The sequence below is a fragment of the Parus major genome, chromosome 3 (assembly GCF_001522545.3).
Source record: "Parus major isolate Abel chromosome 3, Parus_major1.1, whole genome shotgun sequence".
Classification (NCBI taxonomy): domain Eukaryota; kingdom Metazoa; phylum Chordata; class Aves; order Passeriformes; family Paridae; genus Parus; species Parus major.
In genome coordinates, this window is record NC_031770.1 from 39,921,788 (window position 1) to 39,937,990 (window position 16,203).

A 16,203-nucleotide genomic window follows, 5' to 3' on the forward strand; every position below is an offset into this window, starting at 1 on the left:
GCAGCTTCATTTCCTAAACTTACTCTTCTCATATTCGCTGCAGTCTGCATTGCTTTCCTTTTTTTTCTTATGCCTAACTTTATTACTGTGTAAAACAATAGATACCTCAAACTTGGAAACTGAAGAAAGGAAAAGCTAAATATATTATTTGGCAAACAGGTTGCCCTAAAGTCCAGCATTGCTAACAGGCAATTTGTGGCACATAGACAGTAAACAATGGGCATAAAAAATTCATGTAGAACTGCCATTTAACAAACAATGCCTTAAAAATTTTACTGTGGCAAGACTAAAAAAGCCATGTGTCATTAAAAATAAAAAGCCAGTTGTATTGCATAACAATATTAGTCTTCTCTGCGAGTGCTGGTTTTGAAACACTGTGCATGAAGTTCTTCCAGCTGTTTGGAACATTGTGAAACTTAAAAATAACAGTTGTCTTGAACTGAGTTCATTCTCATTTTGGTTACATTTCACTTTCAGAGATGCAGTTAAGTAGCATCTCTGTGGAATTACTGAGGTGTTGCATGAATCAATACTGATAAAAATTTTGGATTATTTGTTTTCATTTCTGTATTTCACATTTATGTCCATTCAATTCCTCATTCTAAAGCAGCCAACTTAACAAATAAAAGAAAATGCTTTTGAAATTGCACAAATCTAACCTATCTTTATTTACACTGTGCATCTTTCTTTTTTTTCCCCTTTCTTACTACCTGCAGCAGACTGCTGTGCCAGCAATCTCTGTTCTAGATTTGGTATGTTTGTTTCTTTCTCTTCAATATCTCTTTCCCTTTTCAATTCCTTATTATTAATAACAACCCTATGTGCTTTGGATGATGATTTGGCATCTTTGGGTGTTCAAAGATCATTATGATACAGTAAGCAGTAAGTTAACTGCAAGCATGCATTTGAATGTTTTCAGATATGGTGATTCCTTTCCCTGTGTTTCCTTCCTCATAGATGTGTTCTGCTTGCAGACTTGATTTGTTTGTTGCAGCAGTGTTCTAACATAATGTGCCTTTTTGTGCAATTTTGTTTATAAAATCTTACTAATAACTTTGAATAAACAGGCTGTGAGGTAAGATTGCTTCCTTACCCTTTCCCACCCATGCAGGTTTTAGAGGAGCTCTAAGAACACTTTCTTTCCAGTTTGAAGGGAAATTGTACTGGGAGCCTAGTAATACAGCACAGTTTTTCAGTACAAGGAGACACCTTGTTTACAGGTGTGAGAGGTGTTTGGTTTTGGCATTAACATAATAATGGATTGTAAACTCAGAAATTACTTCTGAACTGGTATTTCCAAGTTGGTTTCATAAGCATGCAATCATTAAGTTACAATATAATTTCAGTTCCAATTGGTTAATGCTGTTCTCTTGAATCTAAAACATGACAGGCTTTCAAACTGGAGCAGTAATTGCTATGACTCTAGCTAATTCTGTATTTTATTGCACTCATTGGATATGGGGACATGAAGAAGGAGTTTTGTAGTCTTCCACTGCAGAAATGCATCCCCTTTAAATTCAATTTCTGTACAGTTAGTGTACCAGTTTGAAAGAAAGGTGATGCTTGCAAGTCCTGTTAGTAAAATTTAATTTGTGCTGCTTGAAAAAAATAAATGTGTTGTTTCAAAAGACGGATTTGGATATTCAGCGCTGCCTTATGAAAAAGAAAGTCACTTTTTAAAATGCATACTTCAGGTAACTTAAAAAATCTAAGATGTTCAGTTTTGTATTTGTGTATTACATGAGTGTTAAGAAGTTTACAGCAGTGGAACAGGTGAAGCATTTCACCTTTCTGAATTAACAGGCCAGGAGTCATGGATTTTTCAGACTTAGTATCTTATCAATATTTTCCTATTACTACACCTATTTTTTTTGCTCAAACCTTGATTCCTGGAGCTGCAGCTAGATAGATAAAGTACTTTTCCAAGCAGACTGCGAATGTCTGGATCTTTCAGCGACAAGCCTCGGTGAAGGCAGATGGTATCATCAGCTTGAAAAATGGATTAGACAGATGCATAGACATCACGCCTGCAAACAGCTACTCAGAGGATTACACGAGGCTGTACCAGCTGACATCTCTAGTCCTGTGCTGAATGCTAGACAAAGAGGCAAGGTTCATGTGCCGCTCTTCTTACCGTGGTCAGAGACAGCAGAATACTGTGCTAGATGCATGCATGGCCTGAATCAGTCGATGATTTATGATGTTCATAAATTTCTTAAAAAAAGGCAGCAAGCTAATTTTGAAATAGTTGAACACTACTCCCAGCAAATACCGCTTTTTCATAATTTCATTATTTTTATCCCATTCACATGACTTTTGAGACATACACGCATCATCTAACCAATGCCACTTCATATACCCAAGTAATTGCTATGTTGTTTCTAAACAACAAGAACACTTTCTTATGTTTAATGCTTTTTTTGTATGTCAGTGGTGAGCATTGTTAATACCTGTTCAGCTAATTACAAGGCTGAAGGAAGGTGATGAACAGTTAATACAAGAATTGTCAGCTTAGATGGTGTTTGTGTTTTAAATTCCCTAGGCCACTATGAGATCTGACCCAGCTTTTTAGCTGTCATTAAATAGATAGGTATAAATTTAAAGTTCTCCTGGAACATCTCTTAAAGTGTTCTAAGCAGTGCTTGGAGAAATGAATGTTGTCTGAAATTTGAGACTTCCTGGATTTCAGAATGGCCTGCCAGTCCTGAGAACATCTTAACATTCCTGGTAGGATCAGCCCACTGGCCCCTTTACAAGGAGCAGTAGCTCAGAGGAAAGGTGGACTTCTTTGCCCTCCTCGGTGTAGGAGTAGTGCTGCGAGTGTATGTTGGCAATAGGGAGGCAAAGCGGTGTGACTGAGCGCGTGGTTGGCACTTTGCAGTAGAGCTGGGTCAAAGCAGGGGAAAAGAATTGGTGCTTTGTGCTCAGCTGCTTTGCTCGGTTACAACTGGGAGAGTGCTCTTCTCCATCACTCTGGCTGTACAAATTAGCTGTTCTTCCCTGTTAAAATATAAACACATGGCTTTAGAGGAGATGTGGAAGTAAATCAAGTGAAAATGTGATTTTTTTACCAAGAGAAAATCTCTTTACCAAGAGATTGGCATAATGAAGCATCCAGACAACATGCTCCACCTGGGAATCTTACAGCCCTCTCACTAGAACTGGGATGCATAAAGCTGAATTTCCTTTGCAGCTTGAAAATTTGGGGTGAAGTTAGAACTGGGTACTGTTGTACACACAGAATTACGAACACAAATGCCTGCAAGTGCTCTGGCATACCTCATCATCCCACTGCTCCCTGCCTTGGTCTGGGAATGCTCCAAAGTAGAAACTAGTTACTGATAATAAAGAAATTAAATGTCATCTCTTAATAGTTGATGTATTCTCACTTCTGCCTTCCATATAATTTTTAGCCATTTTCCCATAGGTATTATGTTTAGAATAGCCTCTGACCTGGATACAGCTGTCTTCACAATTCTTATGATTCAGATGTTAACAATTCCCAGGTGGGAAGCTTGGTCACTTTTGCCTTCTTTCTTTAGTTATGGTCAGAAGACAAATAACTCAGTCTTATTTTCTCTTTAATTTAGTTGGAAACTCTTTCTTGTTAAGTGCTTTTGAATAGGAATATTTGCTGCCAAGCAGCAAGGCATCTATGCCATAACCTGGGAGCAGTAACTACCATGTTCAGGGTGTTTTTCTAAATGTAGTTGAGACAGGAATTTTCCTGTATTTTATCACCATGCAGTTTTTGCATGCCTTTTTTACTTCCTTTTTTTTTTTTTTTATATTAAGAGGAAATTACTTCTCTTGTATAAACTCTTGTGAATTACTAGCTGTCTTTCAGTTTGACAGTAATATTATCTCCTTTGCTAAAATAATGCCTTTCTAATAACTAAGATAAGAAGTCTTAATCTAAGCAGGGAGCTGGTTAACTACTCTGTTTCCTGCCCTACACTGCAAATTGAGCTTGATCTTTATCATTTTCAGTTGGGAATGACAAAGTTTTAACCCTAAATAAGGGGCATTTACTTGGAGGTAGCATCCTCTAAAATACTACTGCCTAAATGAAATTAATTAATTTTGTTCTTTAGCTTTCATGCTCAAAAATTAACAGTGGGTGGAAATAATTGTAAGAAAATTAGCCAAACTGTTCAGACTTTTTTTATTAATTAATTAGGGAGGAAAATACTTACATGAAGGTTGTCCTCACAAAGTCTATTAAGATTTAATTTCTCTTTCTCCCTTGCACTACTTTGTGTCTTAAGGGTCTTTTTCTATAAGTGAAATTGGATTGTAAAATAAAATCCAGAAGTAGAAAAGTATCCCTGCTACATGCAGTTTACAGCAAGATCAAATCAATTGTTGATTTATACTAATAAGGATAAAAAACAAAAAGAATTGAGTGGAGGGAAAAAATTACTTTAAAACATATGCAATAGTAAGAAATAACACAGCATGTAGTCCAGTTAATTTCTACTTGTATTATTGTGCCAGTGAATATTCTTGTCCATCAAGGGCTTATATGCTGTTAACTTTAAAGAATCATGCAAAGTTTGGATTGTGCTCAGTTTCCTATCTGTGCTGCATCATGTGCATATATAAACCAATACTGTCTGTTGGACATGAATTGTTCTTGTAAGCTGTTTAATCCCAGTACTCAAAAGTGTTCTTCCCTTCACTGTCTGCTTTTTCCAAAACATATCTGCTGCAGATACAGTGGGAGACTTGATTTATCTCCTGAGACTATTTGCAGAATTGCTGAATGAGCCTGTTACTTTAAATGGATTGACCCTCTGACTAATGAGTCATGATTTTCCAGTGCTTAAATTCTAATCCAGAATGAAAAAAACAATTGACTGCTGGAGCTGTGGACTCTTGGTTCCAAGTATTTAATTTCACTTTACTGTACCTATGATTGTTGAAGCTCTTTGGAACGTGAGCCACCTCAGTCTTTCACTAGGGGTTCATACATGACTGCTAAAAAATGTCTCCCTGTGTATTTTGTGCTTTTATGTATGTAGTCCTGTGTGCCTCTGTTTTGCTTTTTCTTTTTTTTCCTTAAAGATTTTAGGCAGGTCAGTGTAACAAAGCATACTCATAATGGCTGGAAATTATATTGATGGATCTGTAGCTTAGCATTTTCTACTGAAGGAGTTACTTTTAGATGCCAGTATTTGATTACATTTTTTTTTTGACTGACCTTGCCCATGTGAGTGACCAATTAAAATTGTATCTCTGTTAGTTACAGGATGAAGAACGCAGACGGCAGCAACAATTGGAAGAAATGCGGAAACGAGAAGCAGAAGACAGGGCCAGGCAGGAAGAAGAGCGCAGACAACAAGAGGAGGAGCGGACCAGGAGAGAGGCTGAAGAAAAGGTTGTGGTCCTCTGAGTGCGACAGGGGTTCTTGCAGGTCTTTGCTCTTCAGCCTGACCAGTACCAGCTTAGTCTTGGGTCAGCAGGATTTAAACACAGTAGCCCTGGTGATACAGGTCATAGCCCAAGGCTTCAGTTTGTCTAATCCAAACCAAAAAGTAATTAAACAGGCAATTGCTGCTGGCTGGAGTAGACTGGTATTGCAGAAATAGTACTGTGGGCTTAGTGCCTGAATGTTTTTAGCAGTGTCAAGGATCTTACCTTCAGAGCCTTTCTGAAAATTATGGAAGAATTCAGGTACTTCCCGTTTCTCTTGAGATCCAAACATAAACTGCATACTTTCTTTATTATCCTGGCTCAGTTAGTGCTACTGGGTTTTCCTATGTCCCAGGGATGGCACTTAGATATTTCTGTATTATTTTTTAATATAGATACAGAGAGAAGTATGAAATACAGTGTAATAGTTATGAATACTCCATACTGATTTTTATGTTTTGACTGCGGGAGGGAAGTGGTCTCTAGAAAGCAAGTAAATCTTCTCAGCAGATAAGTGTGCAGTCAAATTATAAAAATTCAGAGTTTGTAGGTTTCTTTGAAACATTATACATGAATATGAGATGCTTTACTGATAAAACTAAAAGACAAAGCAACTTACTTGACTCAGCATGTTTCTTAAGGCCTTTTTGTTCCTAGAGAAAGCAGTTACTTCTGTTCTGTTTGCCTGTTAGTAACACTAACTTCAGAAAGAAGAAAGAAGGCTATCTTTTAAAGTTGTTCATCTTGGAAGATTGAGCAAATACATTTTAAAAGCCCCCAGACCTCAGATATATTAATTGCGTTCATTTATTTTTCAAGCTTCGTTAAATTGTTTCCCATAAACTGTATGGGTTGATGAATGGAAGAGGTGGTAATAAGAGAGAAGAGAGGAAGGTGTATCTGGAGTGAGGAAATATACTTCTTCCAACTCAGAACTCAGTACCATCAGTAAAATGATTTTAGAGCTAGTACAAGGAGATGAGTTTCACCTCTTTGCTGTAGATGAACAAGATCAGATCTATTTATTATTTTTTCAGGATAACTGACTTCATGTTGGACAGATAAGCAGATAACGTGGATTTTTTAAACATGTGGATTAAAACAAGAAATGATAGTTATTCCAAATATCATATATTCTCAGCAGAAGTTATACTATGCTTATATCCAAAGGGTTTTGTAACGTACATAGAGTTCCCAAATACACCTTGTTTGTTATCAAACTACTGAATAAACCCTTGCATTAGTTCACAATGTGTCTGAGACGAGCTGAACAGAATGAAAGGCTATTTAGTTTAAAAACAGAACAGTCTTTTAAAGAGGAAGACTACATAGAAGATATTTAATAACCTTTTAAATGGTCAGTAACCTTATATAAATATCATTAGCATAGTTTCTGTTTTAAATGCTTTTTAACAGCATTCATTTGATGCCTATTTTGGAAAAGTTCTTTGTAATCGATTTTTGTGTGAAAGTGGGTTTCCTGGTGTTTATACTAGACACTTTGTTAGGCGTCTTCTATTCCAAGGCTCTGTTGACTAATTTACATTTTATAAGCATGAAACAAAATTGTACAAAGTTCCTTTTTTAAGATGGCAGTTAATTTTAGTTATTTTCCTCTCCCACAGATTCTCTACAGCTTTAGTAAATCTTCACTTTATTAACTGTAGTTACAGCTTGAGTAATAAATGTTGGAATGCCCTTCGTTTACACAGGCAGTTGCCTTAGTGACCACAGGCAGTGGTAAATCTGTAAATGACAGCTACACTGTGTTATTGGATGGCTGCTGGTTTTTTGCAAATGTGATGGTTTGACCACTGGCCAGATGTAAGTGCACCCATGAAAATAATTTGATCTTAGTAGTAAATATTCTTTGTATGAATCCATATAGTTGCTCTGCTTATTGCTAGAAAAGGAGACAAAAAAGATTGACAGAAGATGCTTGTAGCTCAGTGATGGGAAGCTTCAGTCTTGTGGATTGAAATGTCTGACCACTGTGTTTCTGTTTCCTCTGGGCTTTCAGAGGCGCCAGGAAGAAGAGTATTACAGTCGCTTAGAGGCTGAAAGGCGCAGGCAGCACGATGAAGCTGAACGAAGATTGCTGGAACCTGACGAGCCTGGTCTGTACAGACCTCCGCTTCCACGGGAATATGAACTCCCATCCCCAACCCCTTCATCTAACGCTCCTCCTCCCCCACCTCAGCGAAACACCTCTTACCTCAAAACACAGGTCCTCTCCCCTGACACGATTTATACTGCCAAGTTTGTTGCATACAATGATGATGATGATGATGAGGAGGAGGATTCCAATCTAGCAGGTCAGGATAAGTACTCCAGCACAAGAAAATCTTATGGTGACTTTCCTCCTGCCATCCTTAAGCCACAGCAGCCCTCCCGCCAGCCTCGCCCCGTTTCAGATGGCATCTTTCTTTCCAACTCATTCCAGTCATCTCCTGTCAATGCCAACAGTACTACTGTCAAAAAAAGCCAGCCCCCGCCCCCATCAAACAAACCAAGTTTCATCCATGCCAGCAGCTCTAAAGGTAGAAACAATGAAATAAGTCATCTCTACAAAACTATCCTCGTATTTTCAACTCCAGTGCTCTAGACTGAATCACTTATTTTGTGATTTCCCCTTCCCTTAATCACTGTTTTCACTCTGGTGATCTAACTTAAATTCTGATATTAATACAAATCCTTCAATTTTTAATTATTTTGATCTCTCAAATTTTCTTGCTCTTTACCCAAACTTTTCAAAATCAGAAATTCCATCTTTATGAATCAGAAATGATTTTAACTTCTACTCAATCAATTCGAAGTACTGTTGGTTTTGGCTTTCACTCTGTATCTCTAAGTGATTTGTTTTGTATGACTGACCACTGTTTACTCAGGGCATCTGGAAATGCACCTTTCTTGAACACAGGAAACCTCTTCTAATGGGTTCATGGACAGAACTTCTCTTCCGCTTGGTCATTGGTACCAGGGTTCTCTCTCTTTTAATAGTGTGTGCAAATGGCTTTAAAAATCACATTTGTAGATGTAGTTTTTAAATACACAACCACCAAGAGAAATACAGGTCTTGCAGTTAGTTTCATGTATTAGGCACCATTCCTGAAGTTCTGCTTTGTACAGTGCAGTTTCCTTGCAGAGAGACAAAAATCTAAATTTCATCTTAGTACTGTTTGCTTTACTCCTTCCCGTCTATATCTCTGTGTTTCTTTTACTCCTCATCTTGTTATACAATAACTTCAAGCCAACCATAACGAAGTTGAATTTCAGTTAGGGCTCTAGCTGCCAGTAGTTTCAGCATCCTCTTCTACCTGCAGAGTACTAGTTGAACTATACTCCTGAATTCAAAGCTAATTCAATCCAAAGTTTCGGGATTTTTTTTAAACTGCTGCTGTATAGGAGAAATCTTGTATACTTGACTCCTTGAGTATGTCTCACTTGGATAAGATTGCACTTTATTAATATAATACTTTTTCTTTAAACAGCAGCATCTGCTGGTACTTCTGCATTTGTTTTCTTCTATATTCTTTTGAAGGTGGTGGCCATGACATTCTTCTAGTTTGTTCTTTTTATTTATGTTGGAGGTTAACAAGTGCCTGACGACCAATTCTAGGTGATCATTTAATCCTTCTGAAAGGAAAAGGGTAGCAAGTCACCTCAGATCCCAAAGAAAAGAGTTTAGGCTGGCTTCTAGCTGAACAGTCAACTTGATTGCTGGATTCAAGTCTCAGTGGTGCAGATGGAGTCCTATAATATGCTATATCCCTCATCACTTTTTTGACTGCCTAATAAATTAGGAAAATTGCTCACTTGCTTTATTCAGCAGTGTGCCCTGGGCATAGGGAGGATATGAGGTTCCAAATAGGTTCCATCTATTAGAAGCACTTCTAATCCAGCAGCAATAGTATGTGAATCTGATTTAGGATATACACAAGGCCACTGAGCTGCTTGTCCACATCCTTTTCAGTTGAGGCTCAAGTCATCATTTTCCAGGAAGGAAAATTTCTTTCCTTTGCAGGGCAAATTATCTTCCAGTGCTGAAGAGAAGCTCTACACAGTATTTCATAGTTTTTAATATTGCTGAAGGGACAGTTTAGCACAGTTATAATTACTGTCCTACTGGTGCAGTTGGTGATGAGCAGTTGCACTGTTTGTGGTCAGCACAAACACCCAAGCTGCATAAAAAAAGTATCCACAGTGATTTTCCTGTAAAGGCAGTGGAAGCCTGGTCATCTACACTGGTGTTGCCTGTGAGATCTCAGGATGTAGCAGTCTCGGTGGTAATAGCCTCTCTTCTGCAAGCCCATGTGTCACTCCTGTCTGGCTCTGTAATAGGTTCTGAATCTTAAAAGAAGGTGAGGGAAGGTTTTATTTTTTCAGTGTGTTTTCATTAGACTGGAGTATAAGTAGACATTCTGGATGCTACCTGCTGTGTATTACCATTACACCTAATCACTGTGAATGTGAAGCCACTGATAAACCCACAGCCAATTTTGTACCAGAAGGGCTTCAGCTTTTGAGCACCAGATACCACATAGAATTAAGAATATTCTGAAATGGCAGGCTTCTGACTTGAAACTTTGATACTGTATGTCTGTACTGAATTTTTTTCTTTCAAAGGAAAAAATTTTTCTTTTTCTAGAAATTCTAATTTGAAACTGACTGTAATAAAGAGTAAAACGTGCCTTCCATCACAGCACGTAGGGTTGTAAAAGCCCTTGGTTCCCTTCCCTATTTGGCACTTTGAAGGCTGTACATGTAATGAATTAGGCAACCCTAGAGCCATCAGTCACTACTTGTCACCACCGCTCTCCCTGCCTCCCATTATCCACAACCCAGAATGACATTTAGTATATAATTGTATTTTTAATCCTGCTTTCTGTTAATTTTAATTGAAAAATGAATCTTGGGGAAAGCGAAACATTCAGCGGTATTACGTGTACACATTTGTTTTTCTTGCAAAACAACTGAAAGGACAATTTACAAAGATTTGGTTAGGGTTTTGATAACAATTAAGGAATATTGTAGTATGATGCTTCGCCTTTAATAGCCTAATTCATAAACCATACAACTAATTCTGAATACTCTTATTTCATGATTTTTAAAATAGCTATGAGAACAGGTTAACTTCACTTGATTGCTCAAGCTTCTATGAAGACTGCCTGCGTAACGTACAAAGCCGTTTGCACAAAATGCAGAATTCACTGTGCAGTTTGACCATCTCCCATCTTGCTGACTCTGTTACATTCCTGTCCTTTAAAGCTCTTTCCTGTTCTGAGTGTTAACTCTAGTAAACCATGCTTCTGCAGATTTTGCTCTCGTGCCTTCTTCCACTGGATCTCTAAAGACAATTGGGTCTGTCAGCTCACCAAGGAAAAAGTCAATACCCAAATGAAAACCACTATCCTAATGTAAATGAAACTAGGAACCACAGCTTGTGGATCCAGCCATAAGCTTGTCAAAGTAGGGAAGGCAGTACTTACAGGAATGTAAGACTCACAACTAAGAGGAAAAAAATCTTGATATGCCTGGCATACCTAGTATGATTTGGTTTGCTGCAAATTTTTGGTGGAAAAAATTAAGCCTACAACACATTAGCTAAATTGGCTTGTGTGTTCTAGCCTCATTCAGAATTACTGAATATTTCTGAGAAGTTAGATGTACCAGTGGAAGAAGCAAACATCTCCTTTTGTACCAAAGAAGGTTCACAAGACATAACATGTATGGTATTGAGACCAGAACTGTCTGAAGACAAATCTGAGTAGTTGCTGACATTTCTGTTTACTCTTTTCCTGATAGTTATTAACAGAATATGGTCTTAAATATAAATTAAATTATTAAACTTCTGATTGGAAATAAAAGGTTTTGTCTTGTGGCCTTTACAAATAATTAATATAATGTGTAAAACCTGTGTGTTGTATCAATTTAAAGGTGCAGTGCTGCAAGAGTTACTTGAAATTTAAATTCAGGGATAGGAGGAAGGGGCCATCTTCTGAGTGATACAATTTGTGTACTCAGAATTAACAGACTAAAATTCTGATTCTGCTGAATTGCAAGGATGGTATATACTAATCTTTGCAGAAAGAGAGGAGCTACAGCTAACTTAATTTTCTGTGGAGTTTGTCACAGGTTAATGAAGAGTGTTGCTCTTTCTGCTGATCTGCTTGAACAGCTTCTAGTATCTGTTTTACAATAAGCCATAATAAGATAAAGACCATGATTTAGCATGAGATGATAATTAAACAAAATGGGCTTTGACTCAAAATTAGGAATAAAAAAATTAGGCCATTTTAAGATGGTCAGAATTTTATAGTACTGGGATTAAATATTCTAGAGGTTAGATGACATCTGATAATTTGAGATTCTCATTTGAGATTGTTCCTTGAAAGAAGCACTGCACCTTTTTGAAGAAATACATGCAGTATAAAACTTCTGTGTTGTAGCTGCAGTCCTTAAACTTACTTCTTTCTTTTGCATAAGGAATAAATTCATACACTGGATCTACAGGAGCAGCTGCTGGGGAAGTTTATCGGGATCCAAGAGACAAAAGATCTAAAAGGTGATATACAGGAGTCCATTAACTTCTATACAGCTGACTTGGCTAACTTCTGCAGTGTTTTGTTGTCATCATTGTATCTCTGGGGGCTACTCAAGATTTCTGCTGTTGACTATTATGGATTACTATAAAACACAATTAAGTTCTCTCCACAAGTCCTTAGATGATCTGAAGCCTTGCTGAACAGCAACGAGATTTTGGCACTACAACTAAGTAAACAAAATGATCACTGTAAATAAGCAACTTCAGCTGGCTTAGGTGTATTTATAAATCTGAACAGTACTTCTCCAGTGGGATTCTTACCAAACTTGTAATAAGCATAAATAATATAAGCTGTGTATATATCTCATACAGGCTTTACCATGTAGCATACTAAAGATGGGACAATAAAAGCTTTGTCTTCCAGTGCTTTTACTTAGGAATGTGCCACCACAGAAAAGCTCGCTAGTTTAGCCAAAGCAATAATGCTGTGCTAATACAGGCAGAGCCTTAGTTTATACCTGCCATTCATGTTGCAAATTGGCCAGCATTTCCATCTATTTTGACATGCACTAAATGGTCATCATAAATTTCTCATAAGTGATAGCACAATGTCAGAGTTAAAGGTATGTGTGAGGAACAAAACCTTTCAGAACACAGAATGGATACTCCTTTGTTGTAGTCGAAGAAGCTGTCATTACATGTCATCAAGAATGATTATGTTTAAGGATCTTGTAGACTGAGAATTATAAAAAGTACTTTTTGTTTCCTTTCCAGTCAAGATGCAGATTTACCTGGAGCACCAGAAAACTTGACGTTCAGGGAACGCCAGCGACTTTTTTCACAGGGTCAGGATGTATCCAATAAAGTAAAAGCTTCTAGGAAACTAATGGAACTGGAAAATGAGTTGAACACAAAATAAGATTAAAGCACCTTATCAGATGTAATGGATGATCTCCAAGTTGAGAGATTGAGATTGGGGGCACACTACTAAGTATGAACAGAAAATGAATGTTTTCTGAAAGGAGTGACTTTGATTCCTCTATATCTAAGACTGTTAATTAAGACTTAGAGATGTTGCAATAGCAAGAAAACTGATACTTTGCCAGGAGCTTGTGGTTTATACAATGAAAGCACTGTAAATTTTTAAAGATATGAATCACGTGAAGGTAACTTTTTTTCTGTTTTGGGGGTTAAGTTCTTCTGCACCAGACCAAGTAGCACTTGTCAAAGATAAGTTCTGTTTCCTGGTGTTTTACAGACACACTTTTGTTTTAGCTGCTGAGCAGAGAGAGTGAGAATAGCTTGAACTGCCTAAACGAAACTGTGCACTAGAAATTAGTATTTTAGATTTGACAAGAATCCAATGTCTGGGCCACCTTAAATAAGGTTTAATATGCAAGTTTGACATATAGTACGGTGTTGAAGGATCAACATATCAATACAGATCTTACCATTACTTAGTACTGGCATAACACACATTCTCTAGATAGAATCTTGGAATAAAAATGTTTCTATTCCTATATATTTGTTTGGTCTCAAATGGATGCCTAAGATTTTATCTGTAGTTATGGAAAAGTCTACGTTGATGCATCCCTACTGTATGTTCTTCTGGCTTTGAAAAATGTGAAGGTAACAACCTTTGGATAACTGTTTCATTAAAAATTACATAAGCAATAGATAGTAGGCTACACTTAGTGGCCCTTCATCAGCTAGGACCAAAATGTTAGTAGTGTGTTAAAGGCAAGGATTCCAGTTAGAAGGTGAGCAGAACACATGGGTATGTTTTCTGAGAAATTCAGATTAGAAGTTACTGAGCAATTGGGCCTGGAACAGTATTGATAAGTCTGTTATTATCCATTCAGCAATAGATTTTCTTTATGTGGAGATGTGAATTGGCATATTAAAGGAGAAGACTGAACTGTAAAGCATCAAATACAATACTGCAGTCTGGAAGTGGGAATTGTTTGTAAGGTCATTAACAGAGCTAGCAAGGAACCATCCCTGCTCACACTGAGGAAGCAGTGCTAGCGAGCTCCTCTTCCATCTAGCTGGCTTTACTGACACCCTATTACTGTTGTACTGAAAGCCTTTTTGGCAGTTCAAGCTATTTTTTCACACTGTTATAGCCTTATTTAATTTTAAATTGTTAATCTTTTTTCTCCCACTGTTTCCTCAGCTATGCTTATGTGGCTGATGATGTTGGGAATAAGGACCTCATCAGAGTCTTTCTCATTGTGTGATGTTAAGACAATATATATTGTGATTCCAAACAAATTTTCTATTTGACAAAGCCCTTTACTGGCTTTAGATGATTTTTTTTTTCCTGTATCATATTGTTCTCTTATAAATATATATTTAGGGATTTGTGCACACTTCCAAATACAAAGGGGTAGACTTTCACTGCCTTAGGAAAGAAATCACTTTTAATAAGAGTTGTATGATAAATAAATGCAAGTTAATGAAAATTGGAGTGTAAATATTTTTTACGTATTTCAGGTTTCTTATTTGAAAGTGTGCTTTTACCGTTTCACCTGTTAAATATGAAGTAGAAGATTAAACTGGTTCAAAGTGTTAATGAAGGATCTGCATGCTTGCTATGTCTGTTCATCAGCAAAAGCAAGCCTCTCCCAATTTATCTTGAGAACACTAGCAGCCTTACAGTGACAAATTTTTCTTGAGGAAAAAAAAACTTATGCTGTGGCTGAATTACTGTTGCTGCTAGACTCTGAAAAAGGCTTAGCAAAAAAATACCTATAACCTTCAGTTGAGTGGATTTGGCCGCTATTGGGCATTCGGGTCAAGTGTGAATATGTGTAAAAGTGCTTTTCATATTTGTCTGTGCATTATTTGAAAAAAAAAACATCAAAACTGCTGTAGTTTCCCATTTCTACTGTATTTCACTTGCAACCTATTTTTAATAAAGTTTGTATTGTATTTAACTTTGCATTAAATGTTTTTTGTATTCTTATTTAATTTTGCATTCCTAACAACATTATCATAAACCAGAGGGGCTCTTAGTATCTTTTGCCTTGTCTGTCCTCTTAAAATGTATTTATGAGCAAAGTCAGTGTATCTCATATGAAAACCTCAAATTAATTTTACATGGAGAATCAACAGAGGCTGACCTTCACTAATCAGAGAGGAGAATTTTAGCCTAATGTTTGGTACCTATAGTGCTGACTTGAAGGAAGAGATTTTTACAACATAACCAGCAATTTGCAAAGTGAATACCAGTGGTGTCAGTTATACAGACTAGTCACACTGTATCTGTATCTTCATCAGGTGCAAAGGTGTTTTTCTGACAGCAAAGAAGAACCTAGCACATGACATCTTTTGGAAAAGTAAATAGTGTATGCAGAGTCTCCACTGGCATTGCTGTGGTTACTGGGAGTCAGCAGTTCAAGCTCTGCTTGGGGAGGGAGCCAGGCCCCAGTGAAGTGCTGTAGATGCTTTCTGCTGTAGCTGCACAACTACTGAAGATGGGATTGAGAGCCACCTATAACCTGAAAAGAGCTCAGCTTTTAATTTTTAATGTAGAATGTCTAGAGTAGAAGAAAATAGCAACAATCCATTGCCCTTCTGGATGCGAGTCCCTCAGTCTAAACCAAAGAGCCAATACAAGCAAAAAGTGGTGTATTTGAGTCTGTAGTTATTGCAGCTGCAAACACTGTCATAGAAACTTTTATTTCTAGACCAAACCATTCCAGGGCTTATGAGACAGGCACTGTGTATGATGTGCAGCAGTAGTAATGCATTTTCAGTGGGAAAAAACATTTTGGGCTACACCTTCAGGTCAGGCTTGCTCAGTGAGCACACAAGTGTGGTGCTGTTGGACAGTACAGCACCGGCTTTGCTTTAGGGATGTGAACTGTCAGCCTTGGCAGCACAGCTCTTGGTGTTTTTACTGACTGTGGTCCTTATGGTGACAACTGTGTCAAGTTATAGTTGCACATGCAGAGAGCTCTCTACATTATGAATCATTTTAAACCTGTGTTAAATTCTCCCTTCTGCACCTATCATTCATAGATGCTTTTTTTCCAATTCCTTTAGGTAATCTACTGCAGTGTTGCTGGGGTTTGAGAAAAAGGGAAATGAAGATGTTGACAAAGTCCATAGCATCCTGTTCAGTGAAATAATAAGCAATATACTTGATCATACAGATTGCTGTTTGTATGTCAAGCAATGAGTGTACAAGTAGCAGAATAAACAAGATTGCTCTTTAACTGCTAATTAAATTTGATAAC

General features: G+C 37.4%; 1 protein-coding gene across 20 annotated transcripts in view; it reads left to right on the forward strand.

The window, feature by feature from the left end:
* The window catches only part of AFDN (afadin, adherens junction formation factor), a 117,856-nt gene extending 102,951 nt beyond the window's left edge, over positions 1 to 14,905 (forward strand). For 6 of the 20 annotated variants that reach the window (XM_015621790.3, XM_015621797.3, XM_015621791.3 and 3 more), the window contains 5 exons: positions 717 to 752; positions 5,246 to 5,380; positions 7,436 to 7,955; positions 11,902 to 11,980; positions 12,734 to 14,905. In XM_015621790.3, coding sequence (XP_015477276.1) covers positions 717 to 752; positions 5,246 to 5,380; positions 7,436 to 7,955; positions 11,902 to 11,980; positions 12,734 to 12,878 — 915 coding nt within the window. In that variant the 3' untranslated portion in view covers positions 12,879 to 14,905. Of the gene's footprint in view, positions 1 to 716; positions 753 to 5,245; positions 5,381 to 7,435; positions 7,956 to 11,901; positions 11,981 to 12,733 lie in introns of those variants that run through there. The other 14 variants (XM_015621800.3, XM_015621807.3, XM_033512647.1 and 11 more) reach the window with 9 other exon arrangements.
* Positions 14,906 to 16,203: the final 1,298 nt, after the last annotated feature.